The 21,618-nt window shown below is 55.2% G+C and overlaps 1 protein-coding gene across 4 annotated transcripts in view; it reads right to left on the bottom strand.

Moving 5' to 3' along the window:
• TIAL1 (TIA1 cytotoxic granule associated RNA binding protein like 1) overlaps window positions 1-17,802 on the bottom strand; it is an 87,572-nt gene extending 69,770 nt beyond the window's left edge. Inside the window, exons 1-2 of one of the 4 annotated variants that reach the window (XM_073564282.1) lie at window positions 17,592-17,802; window positions 14,633-14,729 (exon numbers count right to left, since the gene is read on the bottom strand). In XM_073564282.1, coding sequence (XP_073420383.1) covers window positions 14,633-14,729; window positions 17,592-17,620 — 126 coding nt within the window. In that variant the 5' untranslated portion in view covers window positions 17,621-17,802. The remainder of the gene's footprint in view (window positions 1-14,632; window positions 14,730-17,591) is intronic. The other 3 variants (XM_073564280.1, XM_073564281.1, XM_073564283.1) reach the window with 3 other exon arrangements.
• Window positions 17,803-21,618: the final 3,816 nt, after the last annotated feature.

The raw sequence follows: 21,618 nt of genomic DNA, 5'->3' as shown, positions 1-21,618 counted from the left end.
TTAGTGTAAATGTGTTTATTTTATTTTTTTATTTACTATATATAAAGAATTTTTCTTAATTATGTATATTGTGTTATATTGAGGTATGTTGTAGTGTGAATGTGGTGATGTAAGGGGGTGGCTGTAAGGTAAAGCAGTGAGACCAGTAGGTATTTGTTGTGTTTCGGTGTCTTCTATAATACTCGGTTTAGTGTAATGTTTTATATTGTATATAGGACGGTGTGAATGTAGTCGGGGTTGTATATAGTAGTAAGAATGAAGATGGGCCGGTGATTTTACATGATTTTATACTATTCATTATTTTATAGAGGTATTCATGTAGTTATGGTTATTTTCCTTTTAAGTTTTATTTTCTTTATTATTTTGTTTCTTTAATTTTATTCTCAATTTTTCTTTTTTCCCTTTTTGTAGGTCGAGAACTTTCCTTCATATTGTTTCCATTACTGGTTTATTTCTTTGTGATTCGTGTCAGATTTTATCATCTTCTCTGATTGAAGCTTTGTTCTTATGTTTTGTAATGTAGCGTAGTTGTGCCATGTGATGTATCTACACATAATAAACACCTACATTACACAGGAGCTGATCTGTGAGGGCTAAGACAAGCTCTGCACTACAGTCCAGTATGGGGGTCCTTAGTACGAGGGGGGGGGGGTCTACATTACACAGGGGCTGATCTGTGAGGGCTGAGACAAGCTCTGAACTACAGTCCAGCACGGGGGTCCTTAGTATGAGGGGGGTCTACATTACACAGGAGCTGATCTGTGAGGGCTGAGACAAGCTCTGTACTACAGTCCAGTATGGGGGTCCTTAGTACGAGGGGGGGGTCTACATTACACAGGAGCTGATCCGTGAGGGCTAAGGCAAGCTCTGTACTACAGTCCAGTACGGGGGTCCTTAGTACGAGGGGGGGGGGGGGTCTACATTACACAGGGGCTTATCTGTGAGGGCCAAGACAAGCTCTGTACTACAGTCCGGTACGGGGGTCCTTAGTACGAGGGGGGGGGGTCTACATTACACAGGGGCTGATCTGTGAGGGCTAAGACAAGCTCTACACTACAGTCCAGTATGGGGGTCCTTAGTACGAGGGGGGGGGGGGTGTCTACATTACACAGGAGCTGATCTGTGAGGGCTAAGACAAGCTCTACACTACAGTCCAGTATGGGGGTCCTTAGTACGAGGGGGGGGTCTACATTACACAGGGGCTGATCTGTGAGGGCTAAGACAAGCTCTGTACTACAGTCCGGTACGGGGGTCCTTAGTACGAGGGGGGTCTACATTACACAGGGGCTGATCTGTGAGGGCTAAGACAAGCTCTGTACTACAGTACGGTACGGGGGTCCTTAGTACGAGGGGGGGGTCTACATTACACAGGGGCTGATCTGTGAGGGCTAAGACAAGCTCTGTACTACAGTCCGGTACGGGGGTCCTTAGTACGAGGGGGGGGGGGGGGGTCTACATTACACAGGGGCTGATCTGTGAGGGCTAAGACAAGCTCTACACTACAGTCCAGTATGGGGGTCCTTAGTACGAAGGGGGGGGGGTCTACATTACACAGGAGCTGATCTGTGAGGGCTAAGACAAGCTCTACACTACAGTCCAGTATGGGGGTCCTTAGTACGAGGGGGGGGGTCTACATTACACAGGGGCTGATCTGTGAGGGCTAAGACAAGCTCTGTACTACAGTCCGGTACGGGGGTCCTTAGTACGAGGGGGGGTCTACATTACACAGGGGCTGATCTGTGAGGGCTAAGAAAAGCTCTGCACTACAGTCCAGTATGGGGGTCCTTAGTATGAGGGGGGTCTACATTACACAGGGGCTGATCTGTGAGGGCTAAGACAAGCTCTGCACTACAGTCCAGTATGGGGGTCCTTAGTACGAGGGGGGGGGGGGTCTACATTTTTACCTCCCTTCCACGCTCTAACACAACTTTCCGTAACCTCTCTAACCTTATACCCATTCGCCCGGCCCCCGCTTCCCCAGTCCCACTAACAGGAGGCTCTGTGGAACGCTCGCTCTGTCTGCAACAAACTTTCCTACATCCATGATCTTTTTATTACTAACAAACTTTCCTTCCTTGCCATCACCGAAACCTGGCTCACCCCATCTGACACAGCCTCTACTGCTGCACTTTTGTATTGTGGATTCCACCTTTCCAACACCCCCTGCCCCAGCAGCAAGCATGGAGGAGGAGTTGGTTTTCTCCTGTCCAATAATTGCTCCTTCACCCCCAATCCAACTGCCACCCTCTGTTACCCTCCCTTCCTTTGAGGTGCACTCAGTGCGCATCTACTCCCCCTCCAACTTGCTGTCATTTACCGCCCTCCAGGGCCAGCCACCACATTCTTTGACCACTTCACCACCTGGCTACTTCATTTCCTTTCCACTGACATCCCCACTATCATCTTGGGTGACTTCAACATCCTCACTCAATGGTCTTCTGCAGCTACTCACAAAGATGGCCACACACTAGACCTCATTTTCACCTGCCTTTGCTCCCTATCTAACCTCTCTAACCCACCTCTACCTCTTTTTGACCGCAGCCTACTTACATTCTCTTCCCTCTCCTCTCCAGGTCCACAATCCCCACCCCACAAACTTGCACACCCTTGCAGAAAACTTCAACACCTCAATCTACACTCACTGTCTGAATCCCTCTTACAGACATAAGTTCCCTACACAATGCGGATGCCGCTGCCGCTCTATATAACACCACAATAGCTGCAGCTTTGGAATCAGTTGCCCCTCTCACACATACCAAAGCTCGCAAAATCAAAAGACAGCCTTGGCACACCAGCCTGACCAAAGAACTGAGGCAGGCTTCCAGGGTTGCTGAGCGGAGATGGAAAATATCCCACTCCAATGAGGACTTCATCACATTCAAACAGTCCCTCACTGCTTTCAAGGCCACACTCGCTGCAGCAAAACAAACCGACTGCTCATCTCTCATATCCTCCCTGTCTCACAACCCTAAACAGTTATTCAACACCTTCAATTCTCTCCTCCGCCCCCCAGCACCTCCTCCCTCCCCACTCATCTCAGCTGAAGACTTTGCCTCATTTTTCAAGGAGAAGATTGATAACAGAGACAGTTTTGGTCGACAACCCCCAAAGCCCTTTCTCCTAATGGCCCTGCCCTCCTCCTCCAAAACCAACTTCTCCACTATTACAGAAGATCGACTCTCCACTCTACTCTCAAGATCACATCTCACTACCTGTGCACTTGACCAGATCCCATCCCACTTCATCCCAAACCTAACCCATCTCTTCAACCTATCACTAACAACTGGTGTTTTCCCCTCAAGCTTTAAACATGCCTCATTCACATCTATCCTCACATAGCCCTCTTTTGACCCATCCTCTGTATCTAGCTATCGTCCCATATCACTTCTCCCCTATGCCTCAAAACTACTGGAACACCACATCCATCTAGAACTGTCCTCCCATCTCTCTTCTTGCTCCCTCTTTGACCACTTACAATCTGGTTTCCAGCGCACCACTCCACTGAATCTGACCTAAGGTCACCAATGACCTATTAACCGACAAGGCCAAGAGGCACTACTCTGTCCTCCTCCTCCTGGACCTGTCCTCTGCCTTTGACACAGTGGGCCATTCCCTATTACTACAGACCCTCTCATCTCTTGGCCCTATCTTGGATCGCATCATACCTAACAGACCGGATATTCAGCGTCTCCCACTCGCACACCACCTCCTCACCGAGCCCCCTATCTGTCGGAGTCTCGCAAGGTTCAGTCCTAGGGCCCCTGCTCTTCTCCATTTACACCTTCGGCCTCGGACATCTCATAGAATCTCATGGCTTTCAGTATCATCTCTATGCAGAAGACACACAGATCTACATCTCTGGACGAGATATCACCTCCCTACTGAACAGAATCCCTCAATGTCTGTCTGCTATTTCATCCTTCTTCTCCGCTAGATTTCTAAAGCTTAATATGGACAAAACAGAATTCATCTTTCCCCCATCTCACTCGACCCCCCCAACGGACCTATTCATTAAAGTAAACGGCTGCCCACTCTGAAGACCTACCTCTTCCGACAAGCCTACAACCTCCAGTAACCACCAATCCACCAAACTGCTGCACGACCCTCACTAACTGTATCCTCACCCATCCTTTGTAGATTGTGGGCCCTCGCTGGCAGGGTCCTCTCTCCTCCTGTACCAGTCGTGACTTGTATTGTTTAAGATTACTGTACTTGTATGTATTATGTACACCCCTCCTCACATGGAAAGCGCCATGGACTAAATGGCGCTATAATAATAAATAATAAGTTGTGAGAACTAGGGGAAGCCCAGCAGTACAGTCTAGTATGAGGGTCCGCAGTACGGGGGTTCTAAATTACACAGGAGCTGATCTGTGAGAACTAGGACAAGCTCTGCAGTACAGTCTAGTATGAGGGTCTACAATACACAGGAGCTGATCTGTGAGGACTAGGACAAGCTCTGCAGTACAGTCTAGTATGAGGGTCTACAATACACAGGAGCTGATCTGTGAGGACTAGGACAAGCTGTGCAGTACAGTCTAGTAGGAGGGTCTGCAGTATGGGGGTCTACATTACACAGGAGCTGATCTGTGAGGACTAGGACAAGCTCTGCAGTACAGTCTAGTAGGAGGGTCTGCAGTATGGGGGTCTACATTACACAGGAGCTGATCTGTGAGGACTAGGACAAGCTCTGCAGTACAGTCTAGTAGGAGGGTCTGCAGTATGGGGGTCTACATTACACAGGAGCTGATCTGTGAGGACTAGGACAAGCTCTGCAGTACAGTCTAGTATGAGGGTCTGTAGTATGTGGGTCTACATTACACAGGAGCTGATCTGTGAGGACTAGGACAAGCGCTGCAGCACAGTCTAGTATGAGGGTCTGCAGTATGGGGGTCTACATTACACCTGGGCTGATCAGTAAAAACTAAGACAAGCTCTGCAGTACAGTCCAGTATGGGGGTCCGCAGTACGGGGGTCTAAATTATACAGAGAATGATCTCGTACTAGGATAAGCTATGTAGTATCACCTAGTCTGACGGTCCGCAGAGCGGGGCTAACCATGACCACAACCAGAGCAGACCTGGTCTGACCATGAAGGACCCATCCAGAACAGACCTGGTCTGACCATGAAGGACCCATCCAGAACAGACCTGGTCTGACCATGAAGGACCCATCCAGAACAGACCTGGTCTGACCATGAAGGACCCATCCAGAACAGACCTGGTCTGACCATGAAGGACCCGACCAGAGCAGACCTGGTCTGACCATGAAGGACCCGACCAGAGCAGACCTGGTCTGACCATGAAGGACCCGACCAGAGCAGACCTGGTCTGACCATGAAGGACCCGACCAGAGCAGACCTGGTCTGACCATGAAGGACCCGACCAGAGCAGACCTGGTCTGACCATGAAGGACCCGACCAGAGCAGACCTGGTCTGACCATGAAGGACCCGACCAGAGCAGACCTGGTCTGACCATGAAGGACCCGACCAGAGCAGACCTGGTCTGACCATGAAGGACCCGACCAGAGCAGACCTGGTCTGACCATGAAGGACCCGACCAGAGCAGACCTGGTCTGACCATGAAGGACCCGACCAGAGCAGACCTGGTCTGACCATGAAGGACCCGACCAGAGCAGACCTGGTCTGACCATGAAGGACCCGACCAGAGCAGACCTGGTCTGACCATGAAGGACCCGACCAGAGCAGACCTGGTCTGACCATGAAGGACCCGACCAGAGCAGACCTGGTCTGACCATGAAGGACCCGACCAGAGCAGACCTGGTCTGACCATGAAGGACCCGACCAGAGCAGACCTGGTCTGACCATGAAGGACCCGACCAGAGCAGACCTGGTCTGACCATGAAGGACCCGACCAGAGCAGACCTGGTCTGACCATGAAGGACCCGACCAGAGCAGACCTGGTCTGACCATGAAGGACCCGACCAGAGCAGACCTGGTCTGACCATGAAGGACCCGACCAGAGCAGACCTGGTCTGACCATGAAGGACCCGACCAGAGCAGACCTGGTCTGACCATGAAGGACCCGACCAGAGCAGACCTGGTCTGACCATGAAGGACCCGACCAGAGCAGACCTGGTCTGACCATGAAGGACCCGACCAGAGCAGACCTGGTCTGACCATGAAGGACCCGACCAGAGCAGACCTGGTCTGACCATGAAGGACCCGACCAGAGCAGACCTGGTCTGACCATGAAGGACCCGACCAGAGCAGACCTGGTCTGACCATGAAGGACCCGACCAGAGCAGACCTGGTCTGACCATGAAGGACCCGACCAGAGCAGACCTGGTCTGACCATGAAGGACCCGACCAGAGCAGACCTGGTCTGACCATGAAGGACCCGACCAGAGCAGACCTGGTCTGACCATGAAGGACCCGACCAGAGCAGACCTGGTCTGACCATGAAGGACCCGACCAGAGCAGACCTGGTCTGACCATGAAGGACCCGACCAGAGCAGACCTGGTCTGACCATGAAGGACCCGACCAGAGCAGACCTGGTCTGACCATGAAGGACCCGACCAGAGCAGACCTGGTCTGACCATGAAGGACCCGACCAGAGCAGACCTGGTCTGACCATGAAGGACCCGACCAGAGCAGACCTGGTCTGACCATGAAGGACCCGACCAGAGCAGACCTGGTCTGACCATGAAGGACCCGACCAGAGCAGACCTGGTCTGACCATGAAGGACCCGACCAGAGCAGACCTGGTCTGACCATGAAGGACCCGACCAGAGCAGACCTGGTCTGACCATGAAGGACCCGACCAGAGCAGACCTGGTCTGACCATGAAGGACCCGACCAGAGCAGACCTGGTCTGACCATGAAGGACCCGACCAGAGCAGACCTGGTCTGACCATGAAGGACCCGACCAGAGCAGACCTGGTCTGACCATGAAGGACCCGACCAGAGCAGACCTGGTCTGACCATGAAGGACCCGACCAGAGCAGACCTGGTCTGACCATGAAGGACCCGACCAGAGCAGACCTGGTCTGACCATGAAGGACCCGACCAGAGCAGACCTGGTCTGACCATGAAGGACCCGACCAGAGCAGACCTGGTCTGACCATGAAGGACCCGACCAGAGCAGACCTGGTCTGACCATGAAGGACCCGACCAGAGCAGACCTGGTCTGACCATGAAGGACCCGACCAGAGCAGACCTGGTCTGACCATGAAGGACCCGACCAGAGCAGACCTGGTCTGACCATGAAGGACCCGACCAGAGCAGACCTGGTCTGACCATGAAGGACCCGACCAGAGCAGACCTGGTCTGACCATGAAGGACCCGACCAGAGCAGACCTGGTCTGACCATGAAGGACCCGACCAGAGCAGACCTGGTCTGACCATGAAGGACCCGACCAGAGCAGACCTGGTCTGACCATGAAGGACCCGACCAGAGCAGACCTGGTCTGACCATGAAGGACCCGACCAGAGCAGACCTGGTCTGACCATGAAGGACCCGACCAGAGCAGACCTGGTCTGACCATGAAGGACCCGACCAGAGCAGACCTGGTCTGACCATGAAGGACCCGACCAGAGCAGACCTGGTCTGACCATGAAGGACCCGACCAGAGCAGACCTGGTCTGACCATGAAGGACCCGACCAGAGCAGACCTGGTCTGACCATGAAGGACCCGACCAGAGCAGACCTGGTCTGACCATGAAGGACCCGACCAGAGCAGACCTGGTCTGACCATGAAGGACCCGACCAGAGCAGACCTGGTCTGACCATGAAGGACCCGACCAGAGCAGACCTGGTCTGACCATGAAGGACCCGACCAGAGCAGACCTGGTCTGACCATGAAGGACCCGACCAGAGCAGACCTGGTCTGACCATGAAGGACCCGACCAGAGCAGACCTGGTCTGACCATGAAGGACCCGACCAGAGCAGACCTGGTCTGACCATGAAGGACCCGACCAGAGCAGACCTGGTCTGACCATGAAGGACCCGACCAGAGCAGACCTGGTCTGACCATGAAGGACCCGACCAGAGCAGACCTGGTCTGACCATGAAGGACCCGACCAGAGCAGACCTGGTCTGACCATGAAGGACCCGACCAGAGCAGACCTGGTCTGACCATGAAGGACCCGACCAGAGCAGACCTGGTCTGACCATGAAGGACCCGACCAGAGCAGACCTGGTCTGACCATGAAGGACCCGACCAGAGCAGACCTGGTCTGACCATGAAGGACCCGACCAGAGCAGACCTGGTCTGACCATGAAGGACCCGACCAGAGCAGACCTGGTCTGACCATGAAGGACCCGACCAGAGCAGACCTGGTCTGACCATGAAGGACCCGACCAGAGCAGACCTGGTCTGACCATGAAGGACCCGACCAGAGCAGACCTGGTCTGACCATGAAGGACCCGACCAGAGCAGACCTGGTCTGACCATGAAGGACCCGACCAGAGCAGACCTGGTCTGACCATGAAGGACCCGACCAGAGCAGACCTGGTCTGACCATGAAGGACCCGACCAGAGCAGACCTGGTCTGACCATGAAGGACCCGACCAGAGCAGACCTGGTCTGACCATGAAGGACCCGACCAGAGCAGACCTGGTCTGACCATGAAGGACCCGACCAGAGCAGACCTGGTCTGACCATGAAGGACCCGACCAGAGCAGACCTGGTCTGACCATGAAGGACCCGACCAGAGCAGACCTGGTCTGACCATGAAGGACCCGACCAGAGCAGACCTGGTCTGACCATGAAGGACCCGACCAGAGCAGACCTGGTCTGACCATGAAGGACCCGACCAGAGCAGACCTGGTCTGACCATGAAGGACCCGACCAGAGCAGACCTGGTCTGACCATGAAGGACCCGACCAGAGCAGACCTGGTCTGACCATGAAGGACCCGACCAGAGCAGACCTGGTCTGACCATGAAGGACCCGACCAGAGCAGACCTGGTCTGACCATGAAGGACCCGACCAGAGCAGACCTGGTCTGACCATGAAGGACCCGACCAGAGCAGACCTGGTCTGACCATGAAGGACCCGACCAGAGCAGACCTGGTCTGACCATGAAGGACCCGACCAGAGCAGACCTGGTCTGACCATGAAGGACCCGACCAGAGCAGACCTGGTCTGACCATGAAGGACCCGACCAGAGCAGACCTGGTCTGACCATGAAGGACCCGACCAGAGCAGACCTGGTCTGACCATGAAGGACCCGACCAGAGCAGACCTGGTCTGACCATGAAGGACCCGACCAGAGCAGACCTGGTCTGACCATGAAGGACCCGACCAGAGCAGACCTGGTCTGACCATGAAGGACCCGACCAGAGCAGACCTGGTCTGACCATGAAGGACCCGACCAGAGCAGACCTGGTCTGACCATGAAGGACCCGACCAGAGCAGACCTGGTCTGACCATGAAGGACCCGACCAGAGCAGACCTGGTCTGACCATGAAGGACCCGACCAGAGCAGACCTGGTCTGACCATGAAGGACCCGACCAGAGCAGACCTGGTCTGACCATGAAGGACCCGACCAGAGCAGACCTGGGCTGACCATGAAGGACCCGACCAGAGCAGACCTGGGCTGATCATGAAGAACCCGATCAGAGCAGACCTGGGCTGATCATGAAGGACCCGATCAGAGCAGACCTGGGCTGATCATGAAGAACCCGATCAGAGCAGACCTGGGCTGATCATGAAGGACCCGATCAGAGCAGACCTGGGCTGATCATGAAGGACCCGATCAGAGCAGACCTGGGCTGATCATGAAGGACCCGATCAGGGCAGACCTGGGCTGATCATGAAGGACCTGATCAGAGCAGACCTGGGCTGATCAAGAAGAACCTGATCAGAGCAGACCTGGGCTGATCATGAAGAACACTACCAGAACAGACCTGGGCTAACAATGAAGGACACAACCAGAGCAGACTTGGGCTCATCACGAAGGACACAACCAGAGCAGACTTAGGCTGACCATGAAGGACACAACCAAAGCAGACATGGGCTGACCATGAAGGATACAACCAGAACAGACCTGGGATGACCATGATGGACACAACCAGAACAGACCTAGGATGATTATGAAGGACACAACCAGAGCAGACCTGGGCTGACCATGAAGGACACAACTAGAACAGACCTGGGATGACTATGAAGGACACAACCAGAGCAGACCTGGGCTCACCATGAAGGACACAACTAAAGCAGACCTGGGATGACTATGAAAGACACAACCAGAGCAGACCTGGGCTCACCATGAAGGACAACTAAAGCAGACCTGGAATGACTATGAAGGACACAACCAGAGCAGACCTGGGATGACCATGAAGGACACTACCAGAACAACAGACCTGGGACGACCATGAAGCAGGGCTGTGGAGTCGGTAAGCCAAACCTGCGACTCCGACTCCTCAATTTCCCTTACACCGACTCTGACATATATTGCTTATATTTAAGTGAAAAATGTATTCTAGTACAATGTGAACATCAGACATTAAATCACTTTTATGATACAATAATCAAGATATGTAATAAACTATAAGTGGCAAAAAACAGTTTTCAACAAAAACATACTAAATAACATTTGTGCAGTCTATGAATTTGTTCTAAGAAATAGAATTGCCTCCATCAGATCCTCCTTCATAGATGACCTCAAAACTGACCTAAATTTTAAGGCCAGAGAACAACCTCTCTACAGTAACTTGGGTTGGAGGCAAAGCCGTAACCACATGGACAACATCTCTAACAATTTCTGGGTATAAAGGAATTGCTCATGCACAGTCAGTTTTGATGAACGGTTGAATTTTTCTATTTCTCTGAGAACAAGTGAAACATTTTGCTGAAATATGGTCAATCTGCTTGCTATAGGAGACAGTGAAATCTTTTTCCTTGCGGCAACGCTTTGCCTGCTCCATGTCATACAAATACTTGTCAAAGTCAAACTCCTCATCTGATGAGGATGAAGATATGGCAGCAGTAGCACTGTCAGGACCCAAGTCCTCTTGCGCCTGGCAGTCCTCCTGTAGGCCACTCATCTTAACTGCTACCTCAGTCAGAGCTTCTTTTCCTTTAGTAAGCTGTTGATCATCAAGCAATATACGATGACTTGGGTCCACATAAACAGCTGCCAGAAAAATTGTATTTTCCAATAGCTGTGTCTCTCTCCGTTTCATTGAAGCAGAAATGCCATCTGCGATTAAACAGCAAAATAACAAGTTCTTCCGCTCCCTCATGAAAATGCCAGGAGTTAAATCCTCAGCTTGTAATTTTTTAGTCACAGTAAATGGGTGATTAAGCAATTCCTTCAATTCAGCCACCTGTGTCCATTGACCTTCATTTAGGGTTACCTGAGGGTTCGCCATATCGATAAGAAACGGTTTTAGTTGATCAACAATTGCCCTTTTCCAGCACGTCTCTTCAAGATGGAATCAATTTTAGGGGTTCTGGCCGCAATAACCAATTTCCTTACTTTTCCAGTCAGATTTCCAACATGTCCCTCTTGCAGACTCTCTCTTATTGCCAGCTGCAGCGTGTGCACAACACAGCGCATGTGATGAATAGGAAAGAGGTGTGAAGCAGCTTCAACAAGATCATCTATTTCTACTGTATAATGTTGCTGTTCTTCTGTAGTAATATGTTTGTTCCTCAGTTACATGAACAGCACTGTGGCCTTCCATCTCCAACATACTGAATCCTAAATGTTCTTCTAGCTGTTGTTCATTACTCTCATTCATCAGTGTAATTGTACTTATGTTTGAAGCATTGTCCGTTACAATAGAAAGAACCTGTTCTTTTTTGAGTTCGTAAACTTGCAGAACTTTTTCCACTAAGGCCTGGAGAAACTGGCTGCTGTGAGGAGCTTTAGTATCTTTTACTGCCAGCGTGTTGGTAACAATTTTTGTCACAAACATATCGAACATTGATGGCAAAATAGTTCACTCTGTGACGTGTGCAGGCATCCATTTTAAGAAACATGAAGCGTCTTTTTAAGATCTTCCTTTTGTTTAAGGGCTTCTTCAATCACTAATTTTCTAATACTTTCTCTCTCCAGAGAAACACCAAGTTTGCGGCCATTTCTCCATTAAGAGCTGTAAAAGCAGGTCGTACCAATAGTGATAATGGTACACCGTCCTTCACAACAAGCTGCATGAGCTGTTTTTTAGACACATCTGCTGTCATTGTTACAGTAACTTTGTCACTTACAAAATATCTTGTTAATGATGTTTGAGACGCTCTTTCCTCCTCCTTTGCCTGGCAGGAAGTGTTAAGGGCATGTCACACTAAGAGATATCGCTAGCAATATCGCTATAACTAGTGACGTTATAGCGATATTGCTAGCGATATCTCTGTGTCTGATACTTACCAGCGACCGGCTCCCCCGCTGCTTATCGCTGATCGCGCGAGAACGTTCAGGACTGTTTCTCGTCGTCAGCTTCCTGTGGCGCTTCCTGCTGTGAGGACGAGCGACGCGTGGAGCCGGGCGGGAGGACGCAGGATCGCCTGGTGTGACAGGTAAGTAGCGATCCCCGTCCCCAGCGATGTCGCTAGTGAGATCTGCCTGTGTGGCAGCTCACTAGCGACCACTTAGCGATGTACCAGCGATCCTGACCGCGTCATATCGCTGGTCGGGATCGCTGGTACATCGCTAAGTGTGACAGTACCTTTAGTCTGTGTGCTACCCGCTTTCATTCTTTTTGGTAGAGATAAGATATGGAGACATATGGACAAATGGATAGATAGCGCAGATTTCTAATCCGCTTTTGATATTGAAAACATTAGCTATGAGCTCAAAAACCTTTCAGGGGATGCGGTTTTTTAAAAATCTGATCGGCTTTTGCAGCTGAAAAACGTATCCACAAAAAACACAGCAAAAACGCTGTGTGTGAACGTAGCCTTAGATCAGGAATAGGACAGTCATTTATAGGACATTTCATAACTTTCACAAATTCCTATGAAAAAATATTCAGCACATTCTGCATTGAATTACTGTACCCAATTTATTATATATTTTAGGAGTCGGTCGATTTTATACCGACTCCAACAAAATGAGCACCGACTCCGACTCCACGACTCCGACTCCACAGCCCTGCCATGAAGGACACTACAGAACAGACCCGTGAGGACCATGAAGGACACTACCAGAACAGACCCGTGATGACCATGAAGGACACTACCAGAACAGACCCGTGAGGACCATGAAGGACGCTACCAGAACAGACCCGTGATGACCATGAAGGACACTACCAGAACAGACCCGTGAGGACCATGAAGGACACAACCAGAACAGACCCGTGAGGACCATGAAGGACACAACCAGAACAGACCCGTGAGGACCATGAAGGACACTACCAGAACAGACCCGTGAGGACCATGAAGGACACTACCAGAACAGACCCGTGATGACCATGAAGGACACTACCAGAACAGACCCGTGATGACCATGAAGGACACTACCAGAACAGACCCGTGATGACCATGAAGGACACAACCAGAACAGACCCGTGATGACCATGAAGGACACAACCAGAACAGACCCGTGATGACCATGAAGGACACAACCAGAACAGACCCGTGATGACCATGAAGGACACAACCAGAACAGACCCGGGATGACCATGAAGGACACAACCAGAACAGACCCGGGATGACCATGAAGGACACAACCAGAACAGACCCGGGATGACCATGAAGGACACAACCAGAACAGACCCGGGATGACCATGAAGGACACAACCAGAACAGACCCGGGATGACCATGAAGGACACAACCAGAACAGACCCGGGATGACCATGAAGGACACAACCAGAACAGACCCGGGATGACCATGAAGGACACAACCAGAACAGACCCGGGATGACCATGAAGGACACAACCAGAACAGACCCGGGATGACCATGAAGGACACAACCAGAACAGACCCGGGATGACCATGAAGGACACAACCAGAACAGACCCGGGATGACCATGAAGGACACAACCAGAACAGACCCGGGATGACCATGAAGGACACAACCAGAACAGACCCGGGATGACCATGAAGGACACAACCAGAACAGACCTGAGATGACCATGAAGGAAATGTTTGGCCTGCTGCTGCTTGCTATACTGATGACTAGTCGCTGTTTGCCTTCCATATCAGATGGGTCACCGCGTTCTTCTAAACAGATCATATAGTAAGTACTGCTTATTGCAGATTACAGCAGCTGTGTTTGTAATGAACGTTACAGGAACCCCAAGCTCACCTGTACTGTGGTGAGAGCAGCCGGCAGGGGGCACATACTAAATAACAAATACAATTGGTGAGAGATGAGGGATCAAGGACTAATTCTGGCTTGTCTGACCTGACGGCCCTATACACATAAGATGAGTCTGTAACTGGCCGCCGATCTGGTGAGAGAGATGGTCATTATACAGGAAATAAAAATCTGACGATTTCACAGGGCTGCGAATCTGCTGCCAGACAGGGGTCCGAATGGGGCTTTCTCTGCTGCCCCATCGAGTACATAGATGCTTAAGCTATCACTATTGTGCATGAGGGAGTCGGAGAAAGCACTACAAGTGTCAGCAGCCAGGATAAGCAGGTACTGAGACACTGGGGCACTGCACACTGACACTGCAGCCGGGGGCTTACATTACTGGCCACTAACATACCTCAGTGATCATTTTACAGCTTTTACAAGGACCAATTTGACTGAATAATTGGAGGATAAGAACTTCAGTGACGTCTCTGGAGAGATTCCCCACATACCTGCAGAAGAGAGAGAAATCCGCTCAGGACAGCAACAGTATAAGATCACCGGCATAAAGAGGGGAGAGGAACGCCGCCACTCCCCATTGTCACATACACGTTACCTGACCCTCTAGAGCTCCTCCCTATTGTCACATACAAGTTACCCGTCCCTCTAGTGCTTGACCTCAGCACCTCCCCGATGTCACATACACGTTACCTGCCCCTCTAGAGCTCCTCCCTATTGTCACATACACGTTACCTGCCAATCTAGTGCAGGACCTCAGCCCCTCCCTAATGTCACATACACGTTACCTGCCCCTCTAGAGCTGGACCTCAGCCCCTCCCCGATGTCACATACACGTTACCTGCCCCTCTAGTGCAGGACCTCACCCCCTCCCTAATGGCACAAACATTACCTGCCGCTCTAGAGCAGGATCATATCTCATCCCCGATGTCACATACACGTTACCAGCCCCTCCCCGATGTTACATACACATTACCTGCCCCTCTAGAGCAGGACCTCAGCCCCTCCCCGAAGTCACATACACGTTACCTGCCCCTCTAGAGCTGGACCTCAGCCCCTCCCTGATGTCACATACACATTACCTGCCCCACTAGAGCAGGACCACAGCTCCTCCCCGATGTCACATACACGTTACCAACCCCTCCCCGATGTTACATACACATTACCTGCCCCTCTAGAGCAGGACCTCAGCCCATCCCCGATGTCACATACACGTTACCTGCCCCTCTAGAGCAGGACCACAGCTCCTCCCCGATGTCACATACACGTTACAAGCCCCTCTAGAGCTGGACCTCAGCCCCTCCCTGAAGTCATACACGTTACCTGCCCCTCTAGAGCTGGACCTCAGCCCCTCCCCGATGTCACATACACGTTACCTGCCAATCTAGAGCTGGACCCAAGACCCTCCCTATTGTCACATACACGTTACCTGCCCGTCTAGTGCAGGACCTCAGCCCGTCCCCTAATGTCACATACACGTTACCTGCCGCTCTAGAGCAGGACCACAACTCCTCGCTGATGTCACATACACGTTACCTGCCCCTCCCCGATGTCACATACACGTTACCTGCCCCTCTAGAGCTGGACGCCAGCTCCTCTCCAATGTCACATGCACGTTACCTGCCAATCTAGAGCTGGACCTCAGCCCCTCCCCGATGTCACATACACGTCACCTGCCCCTCTAGAGCTCCTCCCTATTGTCACATACACGTTACCTGCCCCTCTAGTGCTGGACGTCAGCCCCTCCCCGATGTCACATACACGTTACCTGGCCCTCTAAAGCTGGACCTCAGCACCTCCCCGATGTCACATCCCCCAGTGACGGGAGGAGCCAACACCGCCCACACCTCCCCCAGTGACACGAGGAGCCCACACCTCCCCCAGTGACACGAGGAGCCCACACCTCCCCCAGTGACACGAGGAGCCCACACCTCCCCCAGTGACACGAGGAGCCCACACCTCCCCCAGTGACACGAGGAGCCCACACCTCCCCCAGTGACACGAGGAGCCCACACCTCCCCCAGTGACACGAGGAGCCCACACCTCCCCCAGTGACACGAGGAGCCCACACCTCCCCCAGTGACAGGAGGAGCCGATAGAGGCCCCAGTGACAGGAGGAGCCGACACCTCACCCAGTGACAGGAGCCGACACCTCCCCCAGTGACAGGAGGAGCCGATAGAGGCCCCAGTGACAGGAGGAGCCGACACCTCACCCAGTGACAGGAGCCGACACCTCCCCCAGTGACAGGAGGAGCCGATAGAGGCCCCAGTGACAGGAGGAGCCGATAGAGGCCCCAGTGACAGGAGGAGCCGATAGAGGCCCCAGTGACAGGAGGAGCCGATAGAGGCCCCAGTGACAGGAGGAGCCGATAGAGGCCCCAGTGACAGGAGGAGCCGATAGAGGCCCCAGTGACAGGAGGAGCCGATAGAGGCCCCAGTGACAGGAGGAGCCGATAGAGGCCCCAGTGACAGGAGGAGCCGATAGAGGCCCCAGTGACAGGAGGAGCCGATAGAGGCCCCAGTGACAGGAGGAGCCGATAGAGGCCCCAGTGACAGGAGGAGCCGATAGAGGCCCCAGTGACAGGAGGAGCCGACCGATAGAGGCCCCAGTGACAGGAGGAGCCGACCGATAGAGGCCCCAGTGACAGGAGGAGCCGACCGATAGAGGCCCCAGTGACAGGAGGAGCCGACCGATAGAGGCCCCAGTGACAGGAGGAGCCGACCGATAGAGGCCCCAGTGACAGGAGGAGCCGACCGATAGAGGCCCCAGTGACAAGAGGAGCCGACCGATAGAGGCCCCAGTGACAGGAGGAGCCGATAGAGGCCCCAGTGACAGGAGGAGCCGATAGAGGCCCCAGTGACAGGAGGAGCCGATAGAGGCCCCAGTGACAGGAGGAGCCGATAGAGGCCCCAGTGACAGGAGGAGCCGATAGAGGCCCCAGTGACAGGAGGAGCCGACCGATAGAGGCCCCAGTGACAGGAGGAGCCGATCGATAGAGGCCCCAGTGACAGGAGGAGCCGATAGAGGCCCCAGTGACAGGAGGAGCCGATAGAGGCCCCAGTGACAGGAGGAGCCGACCGATAGAGGCCCCAGTGACAGGAGGAGCCGACCGATAGAGGCCCCAGTGACAGGAGGAGCCGATAGAGGCCCCAGTGACAGGAGGAGCCGATAGAGGCCCCAGTGACAGGAGGAGCCGATAGAGGCCCCAGTGACAGGAGGAGCCGATAGAGGCCCCAGTGACAGGAGGAGCCGATAGAGGCCCCAGTGACAGGAGGAGCTGACAGAGCAGCTCTCCTCGCTGACACCTCACAGCTCGGCTGACAGACACATAGGCCGCCAGCTGCCTGACACTCACAAGGTGCGCGGCTGCCCGTCATCGTCCATGGCTCCTCCAGGCTCCCGGCTACGTTTTATGAGAAGTTTCCTCAAAGAAGAACCGTCCCGGGAGGAGACGCGGCTACACCGCGGGTGACACAAACCCCGCAACCCTCCGTGCGGTGCCCAGCAAAATGGCGTCTGGCAGCAGCTACTAGCCAGAGAACTTCACTGCGCAGGCGCAAGACCCGCCTACTGCGCGTCCCCACTGCGTGCTCCCAGTGGCTTCCGCGTTCCCGTCCTGGCCTGTGGGCGGGAAACTGATACGGTGACGTCACGTGACAGCGGAGACCACGCAGGAGCGGCTTCTGCGCGTGCGCGGCCGCTGCTGCTCCACAGTACACAGCTCAGTACTGAGGAGACGCGGCCTCACCGGAGCCTCCACCGTACACAGCTCAGTACTGAGGAGACGCGGCCTCACCGGAGCCTCCGCCGTACACAGCTCAGTACTGAGGAGACGCGGCCTCACCGGAGCCTCCGCCGTACACAGCTCAGTACTGAGGAGACGCGGCCTCACCGGAGCCTCCGCCGTACACAGCTCAGTACTGAGGAGACGCGGCCTCACCGGAGCCTCCGCCGTACACAGCTCAGTACTGAGGAGACGCGGCCTCACCGGAGCCTCCGCCGTACACAGCTCAGTACTGAGGAGACGCGGCCTCACCGGAGCCTCCGCCGTACACAGCTCAGTACTGAGGAGACGCGGCCTCACCGGAGCCTCCGCCGTACACAGCTCAGTACTGAGGAGACGCGGCCTCACCGGAGCCTCCGCCGTACACAGCTCAGTACTGAGGAGACGCGGCCTCACCGGAGCCTCCACCGTACACAGCTCAGTACTGAGGAGACGCGGCCTCACCGGAGCCTCCACCGTACACAGCTCAGTACTGAGGAGACGCGGCCTCACCGGAGCCTCCGCCGTACACAGCTCAGTACTGAGGAGACGCGGCCTCACCGGAGCCTCCACAGTACACAGCTCAGTACTGAGGAGACGCGGCCTCACCGGAGCCTCCACCGTACACAGCTCAGTACTGAGGAGACGCGGCCTCACCGGAGCCTCCACCGTACACAGCTCAGTACTGAGGAGACGCGGCCTCACCGGAGCCTCCGCCGTACACAGCTCAGTACTGAGGAGACGCGGCCTCACCGGAGCCTCCACAGTACACAGCTCAGTACTGAGGAGACGCGGCCTCACCGGAGCCTCCGCCGTACACAGCTCAGTACTGAGGAGACGCGGCCTCACCGGAGCCTCCACAGTACACAGCTCAGTACTGAGGAGACGCGGCCTCACCGGAGCCTCCACCGTACACAGCTCAGGACTGAGCAGACGCGGCCTCACCGGAGCCTCCACCGTACACAGCTCAGTACTGAGGAGACGCGGCCTCACCGGAGCCTCCACCGTACACAGCTCAGCACTGAGGAGACGCGGCCTCACCGGAGCCTCCACAGTACACAGCTCAGTACTGAGGAGACGCGGCCTCACCGGAGCCTCCACCGTACACAGCTCAGGACTGAGCAGACGCGGCCTCACCGGAGCCTCCACCGTACACAGCTCAGTACTGAGGAGACGCGGCCTCACCGGAGCCTCCACCGTACACAGCTCAGTACTGAGGAGACGCGGCCTCACCGGAGCCTCCGCCGTACACAGCTCAGTACTGAGCAGACGCGGCCTCACCGGAGCCTCCGCCGTACACAGCTCAGTACTGAGGAGACGCGGCCTCACCGGAGCCTCCGCCGTACACAGCTCAGCACTGAGGAGACGCGGCCTCACCGGAGCCTCCACCGTACACAGCTCAGCACTGAGGAGACGCGGCCTCACCGGAGCCTCCACCGTACACAGCTCAGCACTGAGGAGACGCGGCCTCACCGGAGCCTCCGCCGTACACAGCTCAGTACTGAGCAGACGCGGCCTCACCGGAGCCTCCGCCGTACACAGCTCAGTACTGAGCAGACGCGGCCTCACCGGAGCCTCCACCGTACACAGCTCAGTACTGAGGAGACGCGGCCTCACCGGAGCCTCCGCCGTACACAGCTCAGTACTGAGGAGACGCGGCCTCACCGGAGCCTCCGCCGTACACAGCTCAGTACTGAGCAGACGCGGCCTCACCGGAGCCTCCGCCGTACACAGCTCAGTACTGAGCAGACGCGGCCTCACCGGAGCCTCCGCCGTACACAACTCAGTACTGAGGAGACGCGGCCTCACCGGAGCCTCCACCGTACACAGCTCAGTACTGAGGAGACGCGGCCTCACCGGAGCCTCCACCGTACACAGCTCAGTACTGAGGAGACGCGGCCTCACCGGAGCCTCCACCGTACACAGCTCAGTACTGAGGAGACGCGGCCTCACCGGAGCCTCCGCCGTACACAGCTCAGTACTGAGGAGACGCGGCCTCACCGGAGCCTCCGCCGTACACAGCTCAGTACTGAGGAGACGCGGCCTCACCGGAGCCTCCGCCGTACACAGCTCAGTACTGAGGAGACGCGGCCTCACCGGAGCCTCCGCCGTACACAACTCAGTACTGAGGAGACGCGGCCTCACCGGAGCCTCCGCCGTACACAGCTCAGTACTGAGGAGACGCGGCCTCACCGGAGCCTCCGCCGTACACAGCTCAGTACTGAGGAGACGCGGCCTCACCGGAGCCTCCGCCGTACACAGCTCAGTACTGAGGAGACGCGGCCTCACCGGAGCCTCCGCCGTACACAGCTCAGTACTGAGGAGACGCGGCCTCACCGGAGCCTCCGCCGTACACAGCTCAGTACTGAGGAGACGCGGCCTCACCGGAGCCTCCGCCGTACACAGCTCAGTACTGAGGAGACGCGGCCTCACCGGAGCCTCCGCCGTACACAACTCAGTACTGAGGAGACGCGGCCTCACCGGAGCCTCCGCCGTACACAACTCAGTACTGAGGAGACGCGGCCTCACCGGAGCCTCCGCCGTACACAGCTCAGTACTGAGGAGACGCGGCCTCACCGGAGCCTCCGCCGTACACAGCTCAGTACTGAGCAGACGCGGCCTCACCGGACCCTCCGCCGTACACAGCTCAGTACTGAGGAGACGCGGCCTCACCGGAGCCTCCACCGTACACAGCTCAGTACTGAGGAGACGCGGCCTCACCGGAGCCTCCGCCGTACACAGCTCAGTACTGAGGAGACGCGGCCTCACCGGAGCCTCCGCCGTACACAGCTCAGTACTGAGGAGACGCGGCCTCACCGGAGCCTCCGCCGTACACAACTCAGTACTGAGGAGACGCGGCCTCACCGGAGCCTCCGCCGTACACAGCTCAGTACTGAGCAGACGCGGCCTCACCGGAGCCTCCGCCGTACACAGCTCAGTACTGAGGAGACGCGGCCTCACCGGAGCCTCCACCGTACACAGCTCAGTACTGAGCAGACGCGGCCTCACCGGAGCCTCCACCGTACACAGCTCAGTACTGAGGAGACGCGGCCTCACCGGAGCCTGCACCGTACACAGCTCAGTACTGAGCCTCACCGGAGCCTCCACCGTACACAGCTCAGTACTGAGGAGACGCGGCCTCACCGGAGCCTCCACCGTACACAGCTCAGCACTGAGGAGACGCGGCCTCACCGGAGCCTCCACCGTACACAGCTCAGCACTGAGGAGACGCGGCCTCCACCGTACACAGCTCAGTACTGAGGAGACGCGGCCTCACCGGAGCCTCCACCGTACACAGCTCAGTACTGAGCCTCACCGGAGCCTCCACCGTACACAGCTCAGTACTGAGGAGACGCGGCCTCACCGGAGCCTCCACCGTACACAGCTCAGCACTGAGGAGACGCGGCCTCACCGGACCCTCCACAGTACACAGCTCAGCACTGAGCAGACGCGGCCTCACCGGAGCCTCCACCGTACACAGCTCAGCACTGAGGAGACGCGGCCTCCACCGTACACAGCTCAGTACTGAGGAGACGCGGCCTCACCGGACCCTCCACCGTACACAGCTCAGTACTGAGGAGACGCGGCCTCACCGGAGCCTCCACCGTACACAGCTCAG

The sequence above is a fragment of the Dendrobates tinctorius genome, unplaced genomic scaffold (genome assembly GCF_039654945.1).
Source record: "Dendrobates tinctorius isolate UK_male_01 unplaced genomic scaffold, ASM3965494v1 ptg000443l, whole genome shotgun sequence".
Classification (NCBI taxonomy): Eukaryota; Metazoa; Chordata; class Amphibia; order Anura; family Dendrobatidae; genus Dendrobates; species Dendrobates tinctorius.
The sequence above is the reverse complement of the archived record's forward strand: the minus strand, read 5'-3'. Positions and strand labels throughout refer to the sequence as shown.